At 37.5% G+C, this 21,829-nt stretch overlaps 4 protein-coding genes across 9 annotated transcripts; 2 read left to right on the forward strand and 2 right to left on the reverse strand.

Annotated features, from left to right (window-relative positions):
- Positions 1 to 1,036: 1,036 nt before the first annotated feature.
- On the reverse strand, positions 1,037 to 3,223 carry LOC103435812 (uncharacterized). Its single transcript, XM_008374234.4, has 5 exons — positions 2,933 to 3,223; positions 2,762 to 2,846; positions 2,033 to 2,529; positions 1,369 to 1,627; positions 1,037 to 1,241 (listed from the first exon to the last, which is right to left on the reverse strand). Exons 1-5 carry the CDS (start codon positions 2,936 to 2,938, stop codon positions 1,222 to 1,224), a joined length of 867 nt encoding a protein of 288 aa, XP_008372456.1. The 5' UTR covers positions 2,939 to 3,223; the 3' UTR covers positions 1,037 to 1,221.
- Positions 3,224 to 5,019: 1,796 nt separating this feature from the next.
- Positions 5,020 to 8,606, reverse strand: LOC103435811 (uncharacterized). Of its 6 annotated transcripts, none has more exons than XM_070822559.1 (4): positions 8,387 to 8,606; positions 7,388 to 7,665; positions 5,572 to 6,644; positions 5,020 to 5,459 (listed from the first exon to the last, which is right to left on the reverse strand). In XM_070822559.1, exon 3 carries the CDS (start codon positions 6,563 to 6,565, stop codon positions 5,591 to 5,593), a length of 975 nt encoding a protein of 324 aa, XP_070678660.1. In that variant the 5' UTR covers positions 6,566 to 6,644; positions 7,388 to 7,665; positions 8,387 to 8,606; the 3' UTR covers positions 5,020 to 5,459; positions 5,572 to 5,590. The 6 variants fall into 6 exon arrangements, with proteins under 6 accessions (XP_070678660.1, XP_070678657.1, XP_070678655.1 ...); XM_070822556.1 differs by having other exon boundaries at positions 5,572 to 6,779; positions 8,387 to 8,604; XM_070822554.1 differs by having other exon boundaries at positions 5,020 to 5,468; positions 5,572 to 6,779; positions 8,387 to 8,601.
- Positions 8,607 to 10,253: 1,647 nt separating this feature from the next.
- Positions 10,254 to 13,245, forward strand: LOC103435810 (sm-like protein LSM5). Its single transcript, XM_008374227.4, has 4 exons — positions 10,254 to 10,447; positions 10,540 to 10,663; positions 12,536 to 12,608; positions 12,896 to 13,245. Exons 1-4 carry the CDS (start codon positions 10,411 to 10,413, stop codon positions 12,926 to 12,928), a joined length of 267 nt encoding a protein of 88 aa, XP_008372449.1. The 5' UTR covers positions 10,254 to 10,410; the 3' UTR covers positions 12,929 to 13,245.
- Positions 13,246 to 20,119: 6,874 nt separating this feature from the next.
- Positions 20,120 to 21,046, forward strand: LOC139196196 (uncharacterized). Its single transcript, XM_070821865.1, has 2 exons — positions 20,120 to 20,465; positions 20,586 to 21,046. Exons 1-2 carry the CDS (start codon positions 20,120 to 20,122, stop codon positions 21,044 to 21,046), a joined length of 807 nt encoding a protein of 268 aa, XP_070677966.1.
- Positions 21,047 to 21,829: the final 783 nt, after the last annotated feature.

The raw sequence follows: 21,829 nt of genomic DNA on the forward strand, positions 1-21,829 counted from the left end.
GTCGGGCTTCATTGTACCACAAGTCTTATTCACATATCCTCTTTACACACTACATGTGACATGTGAGGGCGAATAAAGTCTGAAAGATAGCATAGTTACTGCATGCCTTGGAGTCTTTCATCATCTTCACAATCATACCCACATGTATTCATAAACTCTCTCTAGCACTCTTTGTTTCAAGTTCTTTCAAGGTCTTCCCTTCAGAAAAATTCTTCTGTGCGGCTTGGCGAGCTCTCCCATACTCTCCAATACTGGTCGAGTCAGTGCTTGGAGAGACCCCACTGTTGAGAGTATGAATCACACATCGGAGAAAGAATGAACATTGCATCTGCTTATAAATAATTTGGTTACTTCCTATATTGCCAATGAGTTTTACAGTGGAATGTCAACTTTCTTCATGGTATCAGAGTAGGTTGTCCCATATGTGAAGCTCATCGACCACACGTGCTCCACGACCGATTTGTCTTTTTTACGTGCTAGGCTTGAGAATTCGCCATATGTGACGGGGCATATTGACAATATCAATCTCCCATAAGAAAGAGTTACCTTGCATTTGCTTATAAGTAATTTATTCCCCATATTATCAATTGGTTTTATGATAGAATCTCAACTTTCTTCACCCACTCCTTATGCGTGTGTTGCTATTTATAGCCGCCGGACGGCACAAGTTTTCTTCGTTTGAATTAGAAATCAAATCTTGTTAACGCATGTTTTTCCTTGCATAATCTTGATGTTAGGTAGTCTCTATCATCTTCCAAATCGTAATGTTTAGCTGGGAGTATGCGCTAAATCTGAAGAAATATTAATGTAATTTATCTTAAGATTGGGTTAACCAACCGATTAACTTTTAAGTTAGGGACATCCTTCTGTGTACTTATCAACTGGAACATTAGTTTTATTTTGTTGATTTGTTTGAAAAGTCAAAAGTAGAGTTAATTGGTGTGAATGTAAAATTAGTTTCTGCCTTTGTTTCATGCAGGATGCAGACAGAAAAAATGGTATAATTCGAGGTTCACTTATTTATGCTGAATGACTATTTTCATGAAATACTAGTGAAGATCGCATTCTTTTAAGAAAATCACATAAACATCCTTTCCTTGCATTGATTTTGCTTTTCAAATCTTAAATCTCTCACAAAATTTAACATCTTCAATTAATAATTATGATACAATCACTAAGCAGTTGATCGATATTCCGGCCGTCGATGGATATGAAAGATCTTCATAGCTCTAGCACCACAACTGTTCAAGCAAAATCATAATTCCAGGGTTAATTAGTTGAATATATAGAGTATTAGCAATATAAATTTCAAGTTATTAACAAAAAAGAAATGATTAGGCAGAAACTATAGGAGGAAGCATGTGTTACATTCTGAGTCTGAGGTGATCCAGTTCCCTTTCTTGGGTTCCAAGTGATCCGGGTCTTGAAACTTTGTAGAATTCAAAGATGGAAGGCTTATGATTTGATCATTCTTGAGTGAAGATGCTGTTGAAAGCGCTGTATAGGCAGAGGAAGTGGTGGAGTTGCTCTCCAAATCCCATCTGAAGCTGATCTTCGGCGAGTCGTTGCTTGGTTGATCATCATCTGGTACTGCTTTCAGAGTTCCCCGGTTTCGAAATTGCTTAACCTGGATGGAACAACACAAGTTAAGTCTCAACCATAAACGATATCAATCATAGATCGGCATATGTTACTTTTAAGACTCAACGAGCACGTTCTGAGAAACCTGGCGTTAAGCAAGCTATTTCGGCATGATTTAGGACCAGTTAAAATATGTAACTTTGATTTCCACCTGGAGGTAACAAACATTCACTCTAGTTGCAATGTGTGGTGGTAAGTTTGAACATTAATGGCTAGAGAAGGTCACAACAGCAACATATGGCTGCATAACTATTACGGTTGTGGACCTGCTTCTCTCATATTATATATCAATAGGTCCATGCAGTACAAAATATAAGAAAAATAAAAAACTAAAACTAAAAACTAAATGGTTATCAATGAATTTTAACTGAACAAAAATTTAGATTTGTACCTTTCGAGCGATGAATTTTCCACCCTTGTCTGATTTTGCAGCAGCAGCCCATCTCAGAAGCTCCTTCATTCTTGAAAGGGTTCTGGTTTTGTCCCCTTTAAGCTGTTCTTTCTTCTCCGGTAAGCCACATTGTTCGTTTGTTCTCGTCGAGGTTGATAACGTTGAATCATTCACCGGTAAAACCTTGTTGCTTACATTCACCGAATCCGCCTTGGTGCTACTAATTCCCAGACCTCTTGCAATATCTTCTTTCTTCATGATCTTCATAGATTGAATCCAATGCTGCCTTCCCTGCCTTCTGTTTATGCTATTAAGTCTCTTTAGCTGAAGAGTGCTATTAAAGCAAGCCGTTGCGACATCTTTTCGACATAGAAAGGTAAACGGCTTGAACTTCTTGTTACCCGATTTGCTTTCTTCAACTCCTTTTGATGATTTTCGATAAACACTGGCGCTACCGCGCCTAAAGACGATTATGTAATTTGGTTTAGCTTCTTGATCTGAAAATGAAGATAGAAAGTTCATAAATTGGTTAGTAAAAAAAAGTCCTAATGTTAAAGGTCAAAACTCTCTTTCATAGCTAGAAAACACTTAAAACACCGTTTCGATCAAAGAAACAAAACATAAACCCAACTGTTATTCCAACCAACTATTATCTTAAAACATTTCTCACTAAAATTAACAATTATCAGTGAAATGCACCGAATAAGTAAATCGAGTTTGATCTCTTACCATTAGTTGTTGCGTTCTTGTTGGAAGAACTAGAAATCTCCTCCCTTTCTTGTCCAACTTTAGCTCCAAATAGCCATTGAAGAAGCTGCTATGTTTATAAGAGAGATCAGTTTTGATCCAAAAATGCTATGTCTTTGCGTTGACATATACAAATATTTACACTCTTTTTACCTGCATGGTTATCGCTTGTATTTGGATCCTCCTTTATATAATGCTTGTGAGTTGTGAGGAGTGACCAGTGAGAAGTAGATGGAGGAGTGAGAAAGTTGATGACTGTTTTCTGGTCAAATGGACAGCACAGAGAGATCTGCCTATGCTGTCTGCATGCTCAAGATTCCTGTCTAGGGTTTGGGACCTTTTGGAGAAGAAGACAAATGATATTAGAAGTGAATCTGCATAAAAAATAATAATATTGAGAGACAACTAAGCAATGAGTGGGGGAAGGATTGGATCAATGGCTTGGGATTCTTTTGTAACATGGGGGAAAAATATATATAAGATGATCATGTGGTGGTTAAGTAAAGGATTTAATTTAATTAAGAACCCAAATGTGTTTAGCTTTGGTGGCTTTTGTTTTAGCCATACACTTGTTTGTCCATGGTTCATCACTCCCATTTGGTCCCCCTTTATATATTACCCCCACAAAGTTACTTAGTCTAAGATTTACACTTGTGTTAATCTACGGAAAAGAGAATTCGAAGAAGAGAGGACGAGTGTATTGCCCTGACAAACTGGTGGAATCAACACCTGTAAATAATAATCTACTCTACTAAACTCAGTTTTGCGAGCGAGGGGTAAAAATGAAGCTCTAACAAATAGTTGGCATAGAAGACCAATTATTGCAAGGTTTATTAAGATAACAATTTGTCCTTGCAACTTGACTTGCAAGCAGGAGGACACAAAAATGGATTATATATTCACATTAATATTAAAGACTAGAATTAGATCAAACAAAAGAAAGATGGGGTGGAGAATTGGGAAAATCATGTTCCCTAACACATTAGAAATGCGTTAAAAAAATATGTGACAAATTAAGGAAGAAAAGGGTCATCACCGTCTTCCAGATTCCATAACATTTTCAGTATTTTGGCCGGTTGGGTATGGCTGCATTTCCAGGCAACTCTCCATCTATTTCCGAACTACACATACATCTACATTTCGAGGTAACCTTCGTTGACGAACGGTTTTCGATTTTGATGAATGTTTACGAGAAGGAAGGTTCGGATACTAGAATTACATCGTTGAAGTCAATGAAAATGAATAATTAGCGTTGTGCTGACTTACTAACTGATTAGAGCTAAATGATTAAGGCTAACACCGTTTATCTATACGCACACATAATTGTTCCTATGTGTAAAATTAAATTAATATTGAATTTACATGTTGCTTGAGTTGAGCATGTGGGAAGGAGATATTTTGGGGCTGTGTCAGTTGTACTAACTTGGTGCTTGCAAGAACTTGGTGTGCTTCACATGGAGGTGAGTTGAGAACATATGCAGATATGCTCTCATAACTATTTTTTAATTACTTTTAAGTAAAAACTAAGTTTGGGGATTCTTTCAGGTAATTAGCTGTATATTCTCCACTCTATTTCTCACATCACGTGAATGGTTGCGTAATGTGCAAGGTGAGGAGAGTGGAATGAGAGCGGAATTATACAACCGGGTATACTCTAGATTTTGCCCCAAACTAGAGGCCTAGAGGCCTTGCTTGTGGAGATTTCGTCTGTGTCTGAGCTTCTCTGCCCTTTCATTTTCATTGGGACTTGATGGGAAAACGTTAGCTCCCCTAAACTTGTGGCAGCAACTGCATCTGCAACTCACAGTAATCTCCACCATTGAAGCAAATAAAATCAATGTGGGAATTACATTGTACACGACATTCTTGAGGAAAAATCGGGCCAAGGAAGAGTGATGTGGCACAAGCTCCTCTTAACTTTAGATCTTAGTATTTGGTTCCCCAAGAAATGCATAGTGCTGGGAAGGAATAAGTTGCTCTCAACAACCCTGTCACTGTTTTCTCATTCATATCATATTCTGCTTGCCTCTCTTGGTTGTAACATCATCCACGTTCTCTCACAAGCTTTCACAACGCTCAGCAACACGAACGCGAGAAAGTTTTCGAGTGTGAGAGTTTTGACGGGGTCATTCTTCACCTTGGACGACATTCTGTAGAATTGGCCGCATTCGGGGTGATTTAGTTCCCCAGTGGGCAATCTTTGAATGAGAATCGAAAGCTGAATACAACGTCGAAACAAATGAATTGAAAGTTTCCATCCTTAATACAAACTGGAATTTCGTTGATGCATATGCTATTTACATTTCAATACAAACAATGTCTAATGTTATTTATAAACACGCATAGAGTAGAACTGATATCAACTTCATAACCATATCACGCATGTACAGGATAGCTTTGGCCTCGTGTTGACCAGAAGGTGAATGAGTTATGGCTCAACTTCTGTTGGCTGCCACTTCCTGTTTGAAAAAGAGGATTCGGGCTGCTAGACGTGAACCAGAGGCTCATTCCTCCCACCGGTAAAGAGAACACGGGCTTGAGAGAATCCCCTTCAAATTAGCACCGCCATTGTCCCAGAACGATCAGCTTGATCTTTTTCAAGACTCTTCTAAGTTCCAACAAGCTGATGCGATTCTTAAACCGCAGTTCTTGGAGCAGGCGGTCTCATCTGACGGATTTTCTGCAGTTACTGGAACAACAATTGCCAAAGACACCAATGGGGTCAACTAAAGGCAATCTGATATACAAATCCAGTATACATCAATTTTCGGTCAAGGAACTGTAAATTTTACCAGATAAAAAGGGCACTTCTCATGGTCGATCCTCATCGGACCTTGAGCGTGTCAAACGTCGACGCCTTCTGGGGATTGGAGACAAATCTCTGTGATTAGTCATGGGCATGTTGTCATCATCATCGTCCTCATCATCGTCATCATCATCATCATCATCATCTTGAAGTCCCAACAAATTCTCACCCCAAAGAAACCGGCGTTCATTTAAAGCACCTGCTGACCGCCTATGTCTTGTCCAAACCCTTGATCGAGCCCTTGGTTCTCCAGCACGGTCAGCTGAGCCAATCATCTGAAACAAAAACAGGGTAGTCCACCAAGGCCCATTAGCTTCACCTGCACCACTTTCCCCTCCACCTGGTAGCCTATCTCCATTTTCAATAACATAGTCTCCAACAACAACAGCACCAGGCATGGCTGAATGAATAGCACTCACAACATCACCAAATTCTCTCTGGTGCTCAAGGTGTCGCCAGGCTCGTTCTCTAGATGGGTCAATATCAGAGGGTCTGGTGGTTGGGTGAACTCTCCTGGCATGCCGGCGCAACTCCTGGTAGTTACCAGAAAATGAGCATGATTCCCGAGAGCAACTTCGCTTCTTCAGGTTAAGATATTTTCTGGTATCTTCCACAACCTCCCATCCAAGAATGGCTCCTCGGCACATAGGGCATTTCAAGCTCAATTGTGACTCCGGTGAATTTTCCCCATCCAAATCATCATGTTCATCCCTTTCCTGAAATGACTCAGAATCAACCACTTCCATAACACCTTCTGGTTGTGCTTCAAAAGGCCTATTTAAATCTTGAATAACATGTTGCTGTGGAGGTCCAGGTAAATTAACAGATAATACAGAATTGCTTTCAATCAGGTTGTCACTTTCATTAGCTTCATTTGAGTCTGTTCTCAGAGGGATGTTCAGATCAGAAATACGAGGACCGTAACGGTTTATAGGGAAAGGACTGGGTAGAGTTGGACTGTTCATAGTATTTTCTCTCATCTTTTTAAAACGGTCCAAACAATTTGAATGCCTGTAACTTGTATCACATATATAAGATCTGCAACCCTTATCATGTGAGCTGCAAAGCAGGAGAACGGCATTATGCGGATGGTCCATGCAGATAGGGCATGAAACGGCATCCAGTTCTTTATTAAGAGCACGAATATCTGAATCAGTATCTAATCTTCGTTTCACACCAGCCATCTTGCAAACACTGTTCGATTTACTAAGCAAGTTAAAGTTATTACTACATAAGTACTATCAGGCATAATCAATGTTCATCAATTAGATAAGCAGGGGGAAAACAATACGGTCATGTTGTATACAGCAGCAATTTATTCTCTTATCACATAAAAACAATAGACGAATCGATGTTGAATGCGAAGGGTACAGATGTTTTATGGTACATGTTTCTGTATAATGTTTCACATTATCCCTTCCCCATCCAATTCACATAAAAATATGTTTTCAAATCAAGAGTAAGAATCAACTTTTGAACCACTGCCAATTTCAATTTGACTAGTGGGAATATAAGAACCTACCCAAAATCTAGGTCTATAACAACGTACAAAAGAAAGTTCAATCGGGTTCCAAGTTTCTTAAAGAATGCAATCAGTCTAATACAAAAGAAGAACAGTCAGCTAATATGAAGGGTTTATCAAATTATTACTGCCAAAACTGCAATTCCCTTGTTCCCAAGAAACTTAACATTACGTGCAATCAGAATAATTACCTATCCAAACAAACACCCCTAATATAACACACGTATGATTTGAAATATATCAGATATATAAAGGATCATTGAACTACATATACACTTACCAAAAGGCAAAGCTCTAAATAAATTCCCTACTTGGGCTTCTGATCTCTACTGCTTTACCAACTGAAAAATACCGAATCTTTACTTGACTCTAACAGAAATCAGATGCAAGCACTTGTCTCTAACAGAAATCAGAATGCAACCACTCTTACAAATGCTCCAAAATGTGATAAAAACAATGCAGCGACAGGACAACGGCACAGAGCTTCAAGGAATTGAATTCTTGATTTATTATAACGACGTACGTCTCAGGCCACAAGGTCACAAATGAGGCTGAGACCTGCAGTTATACGACAAGACAGAAGCGATGTCATGTACATAACACCTTAGTTCAATCATGGCATTATTCAGCAACAGATAGAAGCAATATTAGTAGAAACATCATGTATACATGTATCAGACCACATGACCTTTGAACTGAAATTTCAAAGACCATGAAAAAATCGGTGAGATTGGAGATATATTTTTGCACCGATTCTATTGCTGTTCATAGATTCTAAAATTGCTCACACCTTCTGTTTAGAGATTCTAAAAGTTTTTTATATCCATCCGCCCCCTTTCATATGCACAATATTATACAAAGTTAGTGAAATTCAAAGATCAAGCAATAATTACTAAAAAAAAAATCAGAGCAAATTAAGCATTTTTAAACAGAAATTGAGCATTGCAACGGGTAGGGATCAAAATGGTCATTAAAAGATTACAAAAATCCAATCTTTACCAGATAAAAATCAGCATCTAAACCTAAACCCCACAGATAAACCCAAAATTGCATCCAAACCCTAATCCTAAATTTAGCACACTTGAGATTCCAATCATCAAAGGATTCAATAAACCAAACAAAAGGTATCAAATTCAGGTCCGAAAAAACACAAAAATCCATCAACCACCCAATTCAACAAGGATCCAACTAGATCAAACCCAAAAAATGATCAGATCAACATAAATTAAATAACTGAAAATTCCAAAAAATGAGACGCGCAAAGAAAATGAGGATTTACAAAGATTAATGATTTGATTTCGTCGTCCTTCAATTTGGGGCTGTGGGTTGAGAGAGAGAGAGAGAGAGAGAGAGAGAGAGAGAGAGAGAGAGACTGCGTGAAGGAATTGCTTGAGATTTTGGATCGAAATTTGATGAGGAAACGGCACATGAAATTAGGGTTTTTATAATGCGTTTGTTGGAAGATGGAGGGTAAGCACTAATGTTGCAACCTCCCCATGGATGGAGCGGTCTAGGCTACTTCCACTTCCTGTTGTTGACACGTGGCGGCAATCGGGAGGATGTGGGACCCACTGGCAGGTCCATTCCGTCTTGCGTTTTGATCCTCCATCTAGAAACGATTTTGCATTGATTATACGTTTAATTATAGTCTTTGAACACCAATAATATTCGATTAAATGGATTGTGTTTAAAGAATGGTTTGTGTAATTTAGTCCATGCAAGCAACTTAAAATGTGTACATTGACCAAAAAACAATGGAGCCTAATTATAATTTTATTCATATCTCGAGACGTATAAACATATTGAGAATTCATTGTTTAAATGATAACTTATATCTATAAAATACAAGAAGAGCTAAAACCTAAATAATGACACCGCTAATTACTTGTTTGTTCTGTGGGTGGTAATCTTGCTGCTCACTCGGTTGCTTCATTTGCTGCTTGCATGGTGGCTCTTATTTATAGGAAGTTATTGTCCTGATTTTCTGTTTAATATTCTTGCTAAAGATGTAAACATTGCTATTAAAATTTAATAAAATCTATCTTTTGACAATAACAAACAAATACGTTACGTCCCCTTCCATAATTACAACTAAATTTGTATCATGAAAAACTTCTTCATGATATCTCCTTCATCTTCAACTAGGTTTCTTTATTTGTTGTGTTATGGAGACAATGTCAAATTCTAAAATATTTTGTTTAACATAATTAGCGTGTGACATAGGTTTGTTTGAGTACTAACCCTGGTGCACCAAAATACTTAAGCATAAATGTAGCGATTTCGAGAATAACATGTTACCACTCACCTTTTAATTCTTTGGCCAAATTTTAAAATAATAACAAATATATCAATCACATATTTGGATGAAGAAAAACAAATTTCCTATTAGATCAAATTAAACAATAATTTTATCGAATCTGTAAGTTTGATAATTATATGTGAGAGTCATATGATTCATGCTAGTTCCACCATCTTTTTCACATTTTGGACACTATTATTTGTTCACCCAATATGTAGGTTTAATATATTATTATATGTTGATCTGTGGAATCATTTTATTTTAATATAAGACAAATAGAAAGAAAATGAGCAAGAAATTCGTAGTTAAGTCGGTTAAGAATATATGTTTCTACATCTAAGGCTCTAGATTTGATAATAATATACTCTTAATTTTCTTCTAATTTTATATTTTCAATTTTTGGTTTGTATTGAGCTCTAAGAATTTTTTAAACGTGATAATTTACTTTGAACTATCAAATTTATCAATTTTTTTTGGTAATTTGTCTCACCTCAATGTCGAAACTTACCCTCAGTGGAACGAAAAAATTCACCAATTTTGACAATTGGTTAAAAAATGGAGAAGATTGCAACATCTTTAAAGATTAGCCTTGGGAAATTTCTTTCATGTAATCATAACAAAAAAGGGTATTAGAAAGATTTGCAAGTGAAAAGGTGTTGAATTTTTGCACGACAACGTGAATTCAAATTCTTTAATGACTAATCTAACATTTAATCTAACAAAATCTATAGTTAAAAAAAAACAAACAGTAAACTATATATATATATATTATAATGTATTATAATACGTTGTATATCAACTCGTATTCCGAAAAAATCTATTCTTGTAAGTGGTAACCAAATTCAAATGTTGAAAAGAAAGAAAAGAAATATTAAAAAGTCGTCAAGGGTAGTTTGGACTTTGCCAATCACACTAACAAAGTCTCGAGTCCAAACTTCCGAACCCACTCTCTGACAGACCAAGATTGCCGCCAACTCGTTTGCTACCGCCTCACTCCGCTTCCAATGGCCGCCAACAATCCTTCGCAGCTACTCCCATCAGGTTTTGACCACTTCGTTCCCCTTTCTACTTTCCCGTTTTTTCTCGAGAAAATTAAACGGAAAATTTGAGGTCTTTTCCTGGAAAATGCGCAGAGTTGATCGACCGGTGCATAGGCTCGAAGATATGGGTGATAATGAAGGGTGACAAGGAGCTCGTAGGGACTCTGAGGGGTTTCGATGTCTACGTCAACATGGTACTCGAAGACGTCACCGAATAGTATGAATTTCTCCTTTAATTCTGTTCTTATGAAACCCTAAAAATTTGGGGGATTTTTATCTCGATTTTTTTGGTACAACATTGAGTCTTTAGCTTTGTAAATGCTTTAAATGTTTGATTAATTGATGGGAAGATTAGAAAAAGGAGAAGGGAGTACAAAGTTATGAATTGGGTCTAATTTGGATATGGGATTTTAGTGAGATATATCATATCGCGGTAGAGCCCCTAGGGAACTATTCACCTTGGGAGTGGTCGGATGAGTGACTAAGTCCGAACAAAAGACTTATTCATTTTTTGGACACATGGCTTTGAACCCACTTTTTGGTTTTTGATCTGAGCTTTGAACCCATCTTAAACAGCACTCATGCCTAAACAGCTGAAAATGCTTAGTCACGATCTAATAATAAGATACATTGCAAAATCTACTTTACACATCAGAAAGAAGAGCCGATAAACGATAGACCAAACATTACAAAGCTAATAACTCTTTTAATATTGATTAAAAGAGCAAAAATATACAACGCACTGAACAAAGTTAAACATAGAAGATTAACTACTTAAAGTACCCTAGAAGGCTAGAACCCTCCCTAAACCCCATTTATCCCCTAAACTTAGATTAGTCTTCCTTCCATATCCACATTACTTAGATTACACAACACTAAACATACCATCCCCAAATGCACTGATACTAGAACAAGGCTACAAGTTCCATCCCTTCCTACACCAAATTGCCCATGTGCTGTCATTGATGCTGTCATTCCCCACAAAGCTTCACTTCACATAATGTGGCACCCATTTTTATTTTCATCACTGAACAACGTGAAGTAATCCGATGGCGGTGGTGAATAATACGGTGGTAATATGGTCAAACCCAATGAAGGTGGCGGTGCACTGGCTAAAAGAAGATTGAAGGAATAGAAGAAATAGTGTAAGAAGGGGACAAGGAATGCGCTGTGGCAGAGACAATTTTTACTGGCTTGGAAAATCTGAATTTTCTTTGTTAGTATTTATGTTAGAAAATTGTTCATGGTAAGCAGTTGATTGGAAGTCCGAATTGAGCTCTTACAGATTATTGAACTCTAATAATCTGTTAGTACAATGCCAAGCACTCCAATACTCCAAATACTTGTATACTTTAATGTCGAAGTATGCAGGACAGCCTCTAGAGCTTTGAATCTTAGTTATATACAATGGGAATTAAGGTTTTTAATTTTGAAGGTTAATTTTGATCGGTGGTAAAGCGCATTGTGAATAGTCAAATACAACCTCGTTTGTATATTAACTTTACTGTATATCTTTATTTTCTTATGATTTTTTCTTATCTGGATGCCAAAATACTTGGATTTGGCTTTTATATGGAACAGTTGATACATCGATTTATACTAGATTGAGAAATCTGGCGAACTCATGGAATTGCTTAAGCTTATAGGGCATTTCTTAATTAGACATTATGTTGAATACAAGTTGTTTTCATAAGGTAGATAGAGTTCTAATGCAAAGCTTCTATAGCAACAGTGGTTTTACATGGGCACTTTACGTGATGTGTAAAATTGCAACTAAAAATGTAATATTTGAAGAAACTAAGCAATAAAAAGGCAGACTTATTCCTCCTCCAGCCTCCTGTTTTCTGCGCATTCTACCTTTTGCATGTCGCTTATTTTTCATTGGTCATATCAAACGTACTGTAATGTTTTGGGATCAAAAGAGAAATCGTACTAGGATATATCTGGCATACAGCGTATTTGTATTAGTAGTTAGTTTATGTTAGTCCTTAGTTATGTTCATTCCCTCTATTTGCTATATGGTATTTCCACTTTTGTGATCTATTATGCATGCTATTCAGGGCCTTTGTTATTTTGTTTGGATGTGCAGTGAGATTACTCCTGAAGGAAGACGTATAACCAAGCTTGATCAGATTTTACTCAATGGAAACAATATTGCCATTGTAAGTTAAACATGGGTGTTCTTTATTTGCCTGGATGAAATAATTGAATTTCCGGTGAATATGCAAGTGATTGTTAGGTTTTCTTTGTCAAGTATAGTACTACACTTTTTGTAGCCTTTTTCTTTTCTCGCCTTATATTTGACAACCTACTCTTGTAACTATTTCTGCAAGCTCATGGTTTCTACTTGGCCTTTTCAATAGAAGCTAGAGCCAGCATAAAACATAGATGAAAGATTTCAAACTGTTGTTATAAATTGTCTAATGGTTTGTGCACAACGTCAATGCAGCTGGTCCCTGGCGGCTCACCTGAAGCGGAATGAGAGGGAACTCCGCACTCCGTTATTGAATGTTTGCATTACCTATGGTTCAGGGGAGATCGTTTATCTTTTTCATCGAGAACTGGGCCCCCCTGGATGCCCTTTATTTGCTCCACCCAGCACTCGTTGTTCTTCGTAGGTGACATGGTTGTAGGATAGTTAAGGATATGGTGGATTATGTTTCTTCTAGTCTGGAGTGGTATTGATTTTCCGAATACATTGACACAAGCCGGGCTTTATTCTGTATTGTTCACATATGTAATGGGACTCCAGTAACATTCTGCAATTGATGCAACAATTCCATTGCATTGTTTCCTCAATTGCCTTTTTCCTCTGATTCATATATACAGTTAGAAAGATAGATTTCAACGATCATTTTGGCCCCAGAAGAAAACAGGTCAGTGTGATACTACACAGCGCACACACCAATCCCACCTTTTCAGCCTTCTGTTTCTCTGCCTTTGTTTCCCAATTGCGCAGTTTTTTCATTGGGTTGGAGGTAGCAAAAACTCAGCCGATTTTTAGATAGCCAAAATTGGTGCTTACTCAGTCAGTGTATTGCTTTCTTGTGTAGATATCCAAATGTGATGCTCTCTCAAGGTCCCCACCCCTTTCCCTTTTTTTCCACTTCTCTTGACAGTGCTGCTCGGTCAATCCAAATACCACATTTGTACACTTTTGCATACAAGAGACGTCTGTTCAGATAGTGCTTTAACTTCACGCTGTCAGTCTGTTTATTATCCATTAAAATAAGTCAAATTGAATCGAAACCAAACCGAAAAAACTTAACAGAAAATAGATTTATACCATAGGATAAATTATTGGGCCCTCTTTGTAATTTCAAGTTTATTTGGTTGTTAAAAAGCGAAAATAAATTGTCAAAATTCATGAATATTGCTATGAAGCCCGCAGTAATTACAAGTAGAAAATAGGTCAATCCATTCTTTTAAAGTGAATAAACTCATAAAATTAGAGACGGATTGTTAAACCATATTAATAATAATAAATTATTAAAAAAAGCAGAAAACCAAAAGATTTCAAACAAGAATTAAATATTTATCACCATACAACATTCTTCTTTAAGTATTAATTCCCAAATAAATTACACCAAGGAAGTAAAGAATGATATGCAAATGACATTTAAACCCCTAATGCACGCAATAGCCAGATGTAAAACACCAACGGCACCTAAAATGGCGTCTACATAAGTACAAGCCATGGTAGGGTTTGGGTAAACGTTAACTGATGCTGATCATCTTCTTGTTCTTGGTGTTTGGCGCTTTAGCCTTGTCGGTTGTGAAAACCGAAGAGAAAAATTGGACGACATCATCAAGAATCATTCGCTTCACTGACCTCCTCTTTGCTGGAATTACGCTCGCTGTCACGCCTGCTTGCGGTTGGAAACAATAAGGTTGCTCATCAGGCTTCTTGTCTATTTTCTGAGATGTGTTCAATTTCATCAGCATCCCTTTTGGCTTTGCTTCTAAACTTGCCTTCGCTGACATCTCTCTCTGTCTCAGTGTGTGCTCATTGTGTGCTTGTGAACCGTACTTTTATGAGCTTAAATAAAGCAGCAAAGAAGGCAAGATGAAGAGAGACGTAGGCTCTTTTACATTTTGGTCGTGTATGTCAACGTCGGTACGCGAACGTATAAATTACGCGCTTTTAGTTTTATGGCATTAGAGGCCGCACCAAACCCCTGCCTGTGCCTGGTGCTAGCAACTCATGTTTGTATATTTTTTAAGTGTAGTGCTAACGATGTTGGAGATTTTAAGTAGAATTTCATTGTCCCATATTGATCATAACAAAAAAATTCTTACTTTATAAGACCTTGTCCCTTACAAAAAGTGATTGGAGTGATGGACCATGAAGAATAAAATTGAGCTCAACCTTGAATTTGAGCATTGAGATGTATTAATTAATTGATAATTAATATATAATTAATATCAAAGGATGGGGATGTTCAGTGCACTAGTTGGAAAAATGTTTGCATCTCGAGTGCGTCATCTATAGTGCGTCATCTATACGCACCGCCCTTTAGCGTCATCTATAAGCACCGCCCTTTACGTACAACATTTGATTTGTCTCCCGAGTTTAGTCTCTATCAAAATTTAAACGGAAGATAATATGGCGTTAATACTCGGAGTGTAACCCAATGTCTTTAACTAGAAACAACTCTAAAAACGTAATACTCGTTAGTTAAATAAACATGATTAACTTATTATCTCTTTAATGGTATAACCCTAATCTTCAAGTGTTTTTCTTTGTAGTATTTTGTTTATTCACAACAAGTGCACTACAAAAAAAAAAAAACCCTTTTCAAACGAAAGGTCAAATAAAGTTTCTTCGCCTAATGTTTTGTCTGACAGATATTCGTCGGGCAAAAGTCGTCGTTCAAACGTTTGCCTGACGTAAAATAAAATTTTGTCGGGTGAATACTATTTGCCCAATGAATTATCGACGACTATTTTGTTGCATGAAGTGCCTTGACCAACTTGACTCGACGAACCTAACTTGTCCGATTATCATATTTTTGTCATCTCTTGCATGTACAGTAAAAAGTTATCCTTCCGTTGGCGCATTACTTCATTCCGAGCTTTTTCTTGCTGGTTCGCAACATCTTCTTGATGGCGCATGGCCTCTAACTCCATCTCCAACTACTACATTCTGGAAGACGACCACTTGCAGGCTAAGAGCTAGATGAAGAAGATCTCTCGAGGTCTCGAACTCGACTAGATCTTAGGCCACGAAACTCTCGGGCTTCTGTTGCCCACCCCTATCTATGAGCAACTATAGAGACACATCTGGATCTAGTGTTAGCTGCTCCATTGGCGTGTCCGGTTGCTGCTGAGAGAGGTTGGCGAAGTACTCATCATTATTCTGCAATATAGAAGCCTACAAAAAAAAAAAAAAAAAAAAACAAGAGAAACCAATTAAGATTATTGATCATAATTTTATAAAATTGAAGTGTAATGAAATTTAAGTAGAATTTCATTGTCCTACATTGGTTACTACCAAAAAGTTCCCTCATTTTATAAGGCTTTGTCCCTTATAGAAAGTGATTAGAGTGATGGACCATGAAGAATAAAATTGGGCTCATCCTTGAGTTTGAGTTTTGGGGTGTACTAATCAATTGATAATTAATATATAATTAATTATCAAAAGATGGGCATTGGGCCTTGGGGCTCGGACTCTAATAATTAAATTCCTTAATTAATTATTTTTAATTAATTTCAGATTTAATTAATTAATATCTTTTACCAACATACTCATCTTTTTAGATGAAGTCTGAAGTGTGGTGAAAGAACGCAGAGAGCAAACACCTTTCTAAGAAGATGTTTCCCAACAGATGCATCCCTTCTTCATGCCTGTTGCGAACATGCATAATCCTATTATATATACATTCATCTGCATGACATTTAGAACACAAAAACATAATTCTCCTTCTACAATCCAAAAAGCATTCTTACTGAGAGAACCGCAAAGAAATTTGCCAGAAGTTAAGTTTTCGGTGCTAGAATTATGACTTGATCGTTGAATCTTGGTGAGCAGACGTCTGTAGAACTATAAGCACTGAGTAGGGGTGAAATATCTGTTTCAAGGACATTGCGGTACGCAAGCCTCGATCATCAATTTATCTGTTTAATATTATTTTGTTGTTCATACTCTATTAGGTTAGTTGTTCGCATTTATTATTTATTAGCATCTATAAATTTATCATTGATTGTTGATATTTATCCAACAATCTTGAAACAAATAATGGATCAACAATCATTGACTGTGAATGACACTGTGAAATCCCGTTCCTGGATTTCACTGTTGTAATTTACGTATTTGTATTATTGAGATTTTATATTAATTTATTTGAATTGAGGTTTTAATTAAAGTAGTAATGAGGAAGTTTGAAGTTTGGAAATTAATTATTTAAATTTCATAGACCTTTCGAGGGCATAAATTATATTTTTGAATAGAGCTCGATCTCATGAATGCGTAGGCGAAAACCGTTCGTGAAATGGATTTTTAACGAAGAAATTAGAGATGTTTTAGTTGTTGGGAAATAAATAAATAAATAAATGTTTAAAAGCTGCCAAGTGGCAGCAAGGGAGCGGGGAGAAAAGAGAGAGTGCGGGAGAGAAAAGGGGGAGCAGCCCAATCAGATGGCAGAGCAAGGAGGGGAAAGGAGAGAGGAAGAAAGGGGGGAAATGGGTTGACCCGCATTCCCCATCGAACCTGCTTGATTTTCGGACCATTTTTCGTCGATTTTCCGGTGATCCACACCCCGTCATTTCCTGCAAACACCATCCCGCTTCTTCTCCGTCATTGATCATCAAATATTCGATGGGATTAGGCTCGTTTTGGGGTGTACGATGGCGAAGGCACCGTGAGGTGCTTGGTGATAATCCGCCAAATTTGTATGAAATTCTATCGATCTCAACCACCCTTAGACTCCCCATGAGCCCTGGAACAAAGCTCAATCATCTATAGGGGCGGTGGAACACCGAGGAAGGAGAATCGAAGCTTACCAATTCTAGGGTTTCCGGCCGGTTTGAGTGAAATTGGTGCCTTTCCCGGCCAAATTGGCCTTGGTCACATGTATGAAACTTGCTCTACTTATTGAGATCTTCATTTCTGTAAAATTTAGTAATTTTTAAAAATAGTTGAATTTTCCGGTGAGTTGTGGCGGCCGGCCGCCGTGTGAGGCGGTGGACCGATAATGTCTTTTTAAGTCTAATTAGATGAGCTAAATTCATAATTGATATCCGTATAAAGTGATTTGATTGTTTGAACTTAGTTTCATTACGATACATCACTTGATCAAAATTTGAATCGACGATCTAACCGTTGGATCCTCACCAAATTTTAATGCATTATAGAACGTAATATTTGAAGATAGTTGGAACTGATGGATCGGGAATCCAACGTAGGGATCTTCCTGAATTGGATTTCTAAGTTAGAAAAATTAATTGTTAACTATCACCTAATTTTATCAATTGGTGGAGATCCGGCCGTTGGATCTCGATGAGAAATTAGTATGTTGTTCTATGAGAATAATGAGGACCCTAAGAAGTTATGGATCCAAAATCCGATGGGCGGATCTTTTGGATTGAATTACGTGGAGTTGCGAATCCTATTGTTGACCGAAAGTTGACTTTTGGTCAACATGTCCCGAAATGTTTTGGATGCTAAAATTGGTACTACGGGAGACTAAGTGAAGTCTAGTGGACCCACATTGGTTAAAGAGTGACTTAAGTATATGGGGTAGGGTTATTACCTTAAATTCTTATATTAGTATCCGTTGTGAATATGAATTGGTTTTATAAGTGTGATTTCTATTGAAATGTGATTTTTATATATTTAGCCATAGACCTATGTTTATGAACATGATTTGGCTTGTGTACTGATGATGGTTGTGATATATGTGTGTTTAATTATCTCTTTTTAGCAATGTAAATGATAAGTATGATAAATGCTATTCCTATGTGATCTTAGAATCCTATTAGATGTATTATGTAGAATTTATATGATTGTGTGATGTATTAATTGGTGGCCATGAGAAATTGATGGTGTAGTGACTACGTTGTAACCCATAGGGGTTGAGTTGTGGGTAGGTTGTGTGTTGAATTTTCTGCACCATGTAGCAGTGGTACATGGATAGCCTTGCTTGGTTAATCCGCATTGGGGAACCATACCATATGTGGATCGAGCTTGGTTAATCCACGTTGAGTGATCTTTATGGCCATTTATACTTAGGGGTGATCATGCTTGGTTAATCCGCGTTGGGTGATCACTGCCTAACAGTTCTGTAGGTGTGACTCTGCTTGGTTAATCCACATTGGGGACCTGATTAACTTGACCCTGCTTGGTTAATCCGCATTAGGGGATCACTAGTGGTCCTGCTTGGTTAATCCTCACTGGGGGACCATACCATATATGGATCGCGCTTGGTTAATTCGCGTTGGGCGATCCTTATGGCCATGTATGCTTAGGAGTGATCATGATTGCTATATCCGCGATAGGTGATCACTACCTAGAGCTATATGATATAGTCCTGCTTGGTATATCCGCGATGGGGGACTGTTAGGGGTGATCATGCTTGGTATATCCGCAATGGGTGATCACTGCCTATGGTATTAGACTGCACATATGGTTCTGCTTGGTATATCCGCGATGGGGAACCATACGCATGCTAGGTGGTATCAGGAGTGATCATGCTTGGTATATCCGTGATGGGTGGTCATTACCTAGAGTTAGGATGTGGTCCTGCTTGGTATATCCGCGATGGGGGACCATATGTATTCAGAGGTGATCATGCTTGGTATATCTGCGATGGGTGATCATTGCCTGCACGATGAGATTATGCCTATGGTTCTGCTTGGTATATCCGCGATAGGGGACCATACACATTCTAGAGGTGATGATGATTAGTTGTACTTGATACATTTGATAGGCGATCATATTTAGTTTGGTTCTGTTGAGTGGTCCGGAACCCGAGGTTGTTGAATTTCATGGATTAGTCTAAAATTCCATTATTTGGAGAAGTAGGCTTGGCCTAACTGTGTCACTCTAGCCTTAGGTTTATATATATTTGTGTTAATGGTTTCGAGAATCTTGTGAATTGAGTTAGAAAAGATGTGGGATGTTTGAGTGCTCTTTCGGGATTTTCTACGATTCAATTATGATTTCATAAGGTATGAATTTAGAAGATATGGGAATAATTGTTATTACTTTGATCAAATTAATTAATTAATGCGGCTAGAGAATGATTTTGTGTTTCGTCGGTTCTTAAATACGATGCATGTTGTGAATTGCGATATCATGATGAGACATAATGATTTATATGTTGGATATGAGAGAAATCATGTTTTCATGGGGGTTGGTTATGTAGCCTGAGTCCAGGAATTACATGTTGTCAGGTTATAATAAATGATTGAGGAATGCTATGCTTTTCTGCTTGAACTTAGTGGAATAAACGTCTGATTTTGTGATAAGTGAACTACGAATTGTTTGATCCCTATTGAGGGTACGTAGACAGTCTAACGAGGAGGTTAGATGCAACCATAAAGTAAACGAAAAATTACTTTGCAATTTGATTCTCGAGTTGTGATTTGCCATATCATGGAGATGGGGTATGTGAGATATACGAGTATTTGGTGACGTCATGTGTCGATCCTGGACGTATGTTGGGATTGGGGCATGACAGACACTGTGCCAAAATATTCTAAAAAGCTTGAGAAATTCAAAGGGCTGGATTTTAAAAGATGGCAACAGAAGATGCTGTTTTTCCTGACAACCATGAATCTCGCTCATGTTGTCAAGGAAGAAGCTCCGAAGTCTAATGAGAATCCAATGACTAAAGAGACTGTCATGACAATTGAAGCTTGGAATCATTCTGAGTTTTGTTGTATGAACTATATTCTGAATAGTTTGGACGACAATCTCTACGACACTTATTCTTTATGCAAGACTGCAAAGGAGTTGTGGGAATCCCTGGAGAAAAAGTATAAGATTGATGATGCAGGTTCAAAGAAATTTGTTATCGGTAAGTTTCTCAAATATACTATGGTGGATTCAAAATATGTTGTCTCTCAACTCGAAGAAATCCAAAAATTGATCTATGAATTGCACTCTGAGGAATGAGAGATCAATGCGCATTTCCAAGTTGGGGCGATAATCGAGAAATTGCCAACTTCCTGGAATGACTTCAAAATTTATCTCAAGCATAAGCGCCGTGAGATGAATATGGAGGATTTGATTCTGAGGCTACGAGTAAAAGAAGACCACATAAAGCCAGACCGCACTGGTGGGTTTGCTGCCATTGATACCAATGCAAATTATGTTGAGGGAGGAAACTCCAAGGCCAAGCTTAAGAAGAATAAGGCTCCGAAAACCAAGCAGTTTGTACAATTTGTCTTTGCTCCTAAAGGCAAGAATCTAAAGAAGATTAAGGGTGCCTGCTATGTGTGTGACAAATTTGTTCACAATGCACAAGATTGTTATCATTGCAATGATGAAAATAATGCTAACGGAAACAACAATAACCATGCTAACATGGCAATCACCGATGAAGAGTTGGCTGCTATTGTGTCCGAGGTCAACATGGTCTCGAATGTGAGTGAATGATTGATGGATACTGGTGCTACTAAGCACATATGCGCTGACAGAAATCTGTTTACTAAATACCATCGTTTGGTCCTGCATCTGTTCATCTTCCAACTCCACTCCATTCCCTTTCATTTCCCCCCTTAATTTCTCTGGATTAATTGGCTGCAATAATATTAATAAAAAAAAGAAAAGAAAAATAAATAATTAAAAACAAATACTATTTGAGGAGCTAGGTCTACTCTCTCTCTCCCTTTGGAAATCGAGGAGAGACATTACGAGTCCAATTTATACAAGCAAACATCTGATAATATTTTCGGTTTTGTAAGATGGTCAAGAACATTGTGCTATAGCACGACTCGTTCATCCTTTGTTGGTTTATGCTCACACAAACTGCCAATCAACAACCTTGCCACATGTAGGGTGGGACACGTGTCGCGCTGAAATTCAACCATTCTGGGATCCCTCTCGCTGTTGTATTATTGGGATACACTCATGACCTTTTCCTTTTCTGTAGAGAAACTCCAATACTCCAAATACTCCAAATACTTGTATATTTTAATGTCGAAGTATGCAGGACAGCCTCTAGAGCTTCGAATCTTAGTTATATACAATGGGAATTAAGGTTTTTAATTTTGAAGGTTAATTTTGATTGGTGGTAAAGCGCATTGTGAATAGTCGAATACAACCTCGTTTGTATATTATAATTTTACTCTATATCTTTATTTTCTTATGATTTTTTCTTATCTGGATGCCAAAATACTTCGATTTGGCTTTTAAATGGAACAGTTGATACATCGATTT

Source organism: Malus domestica, chromosome 05, assembly GCF_042453785.1.
Source record: "Malus domestica chromosome 05, GDT2T_hap1".
NCBI classification, from domain to species: Eukaryota; Viridiplantae; Streptophyta; class Magnoliopsida; order Rosales; family Rosaceae; genus Malus; species Malus domestica.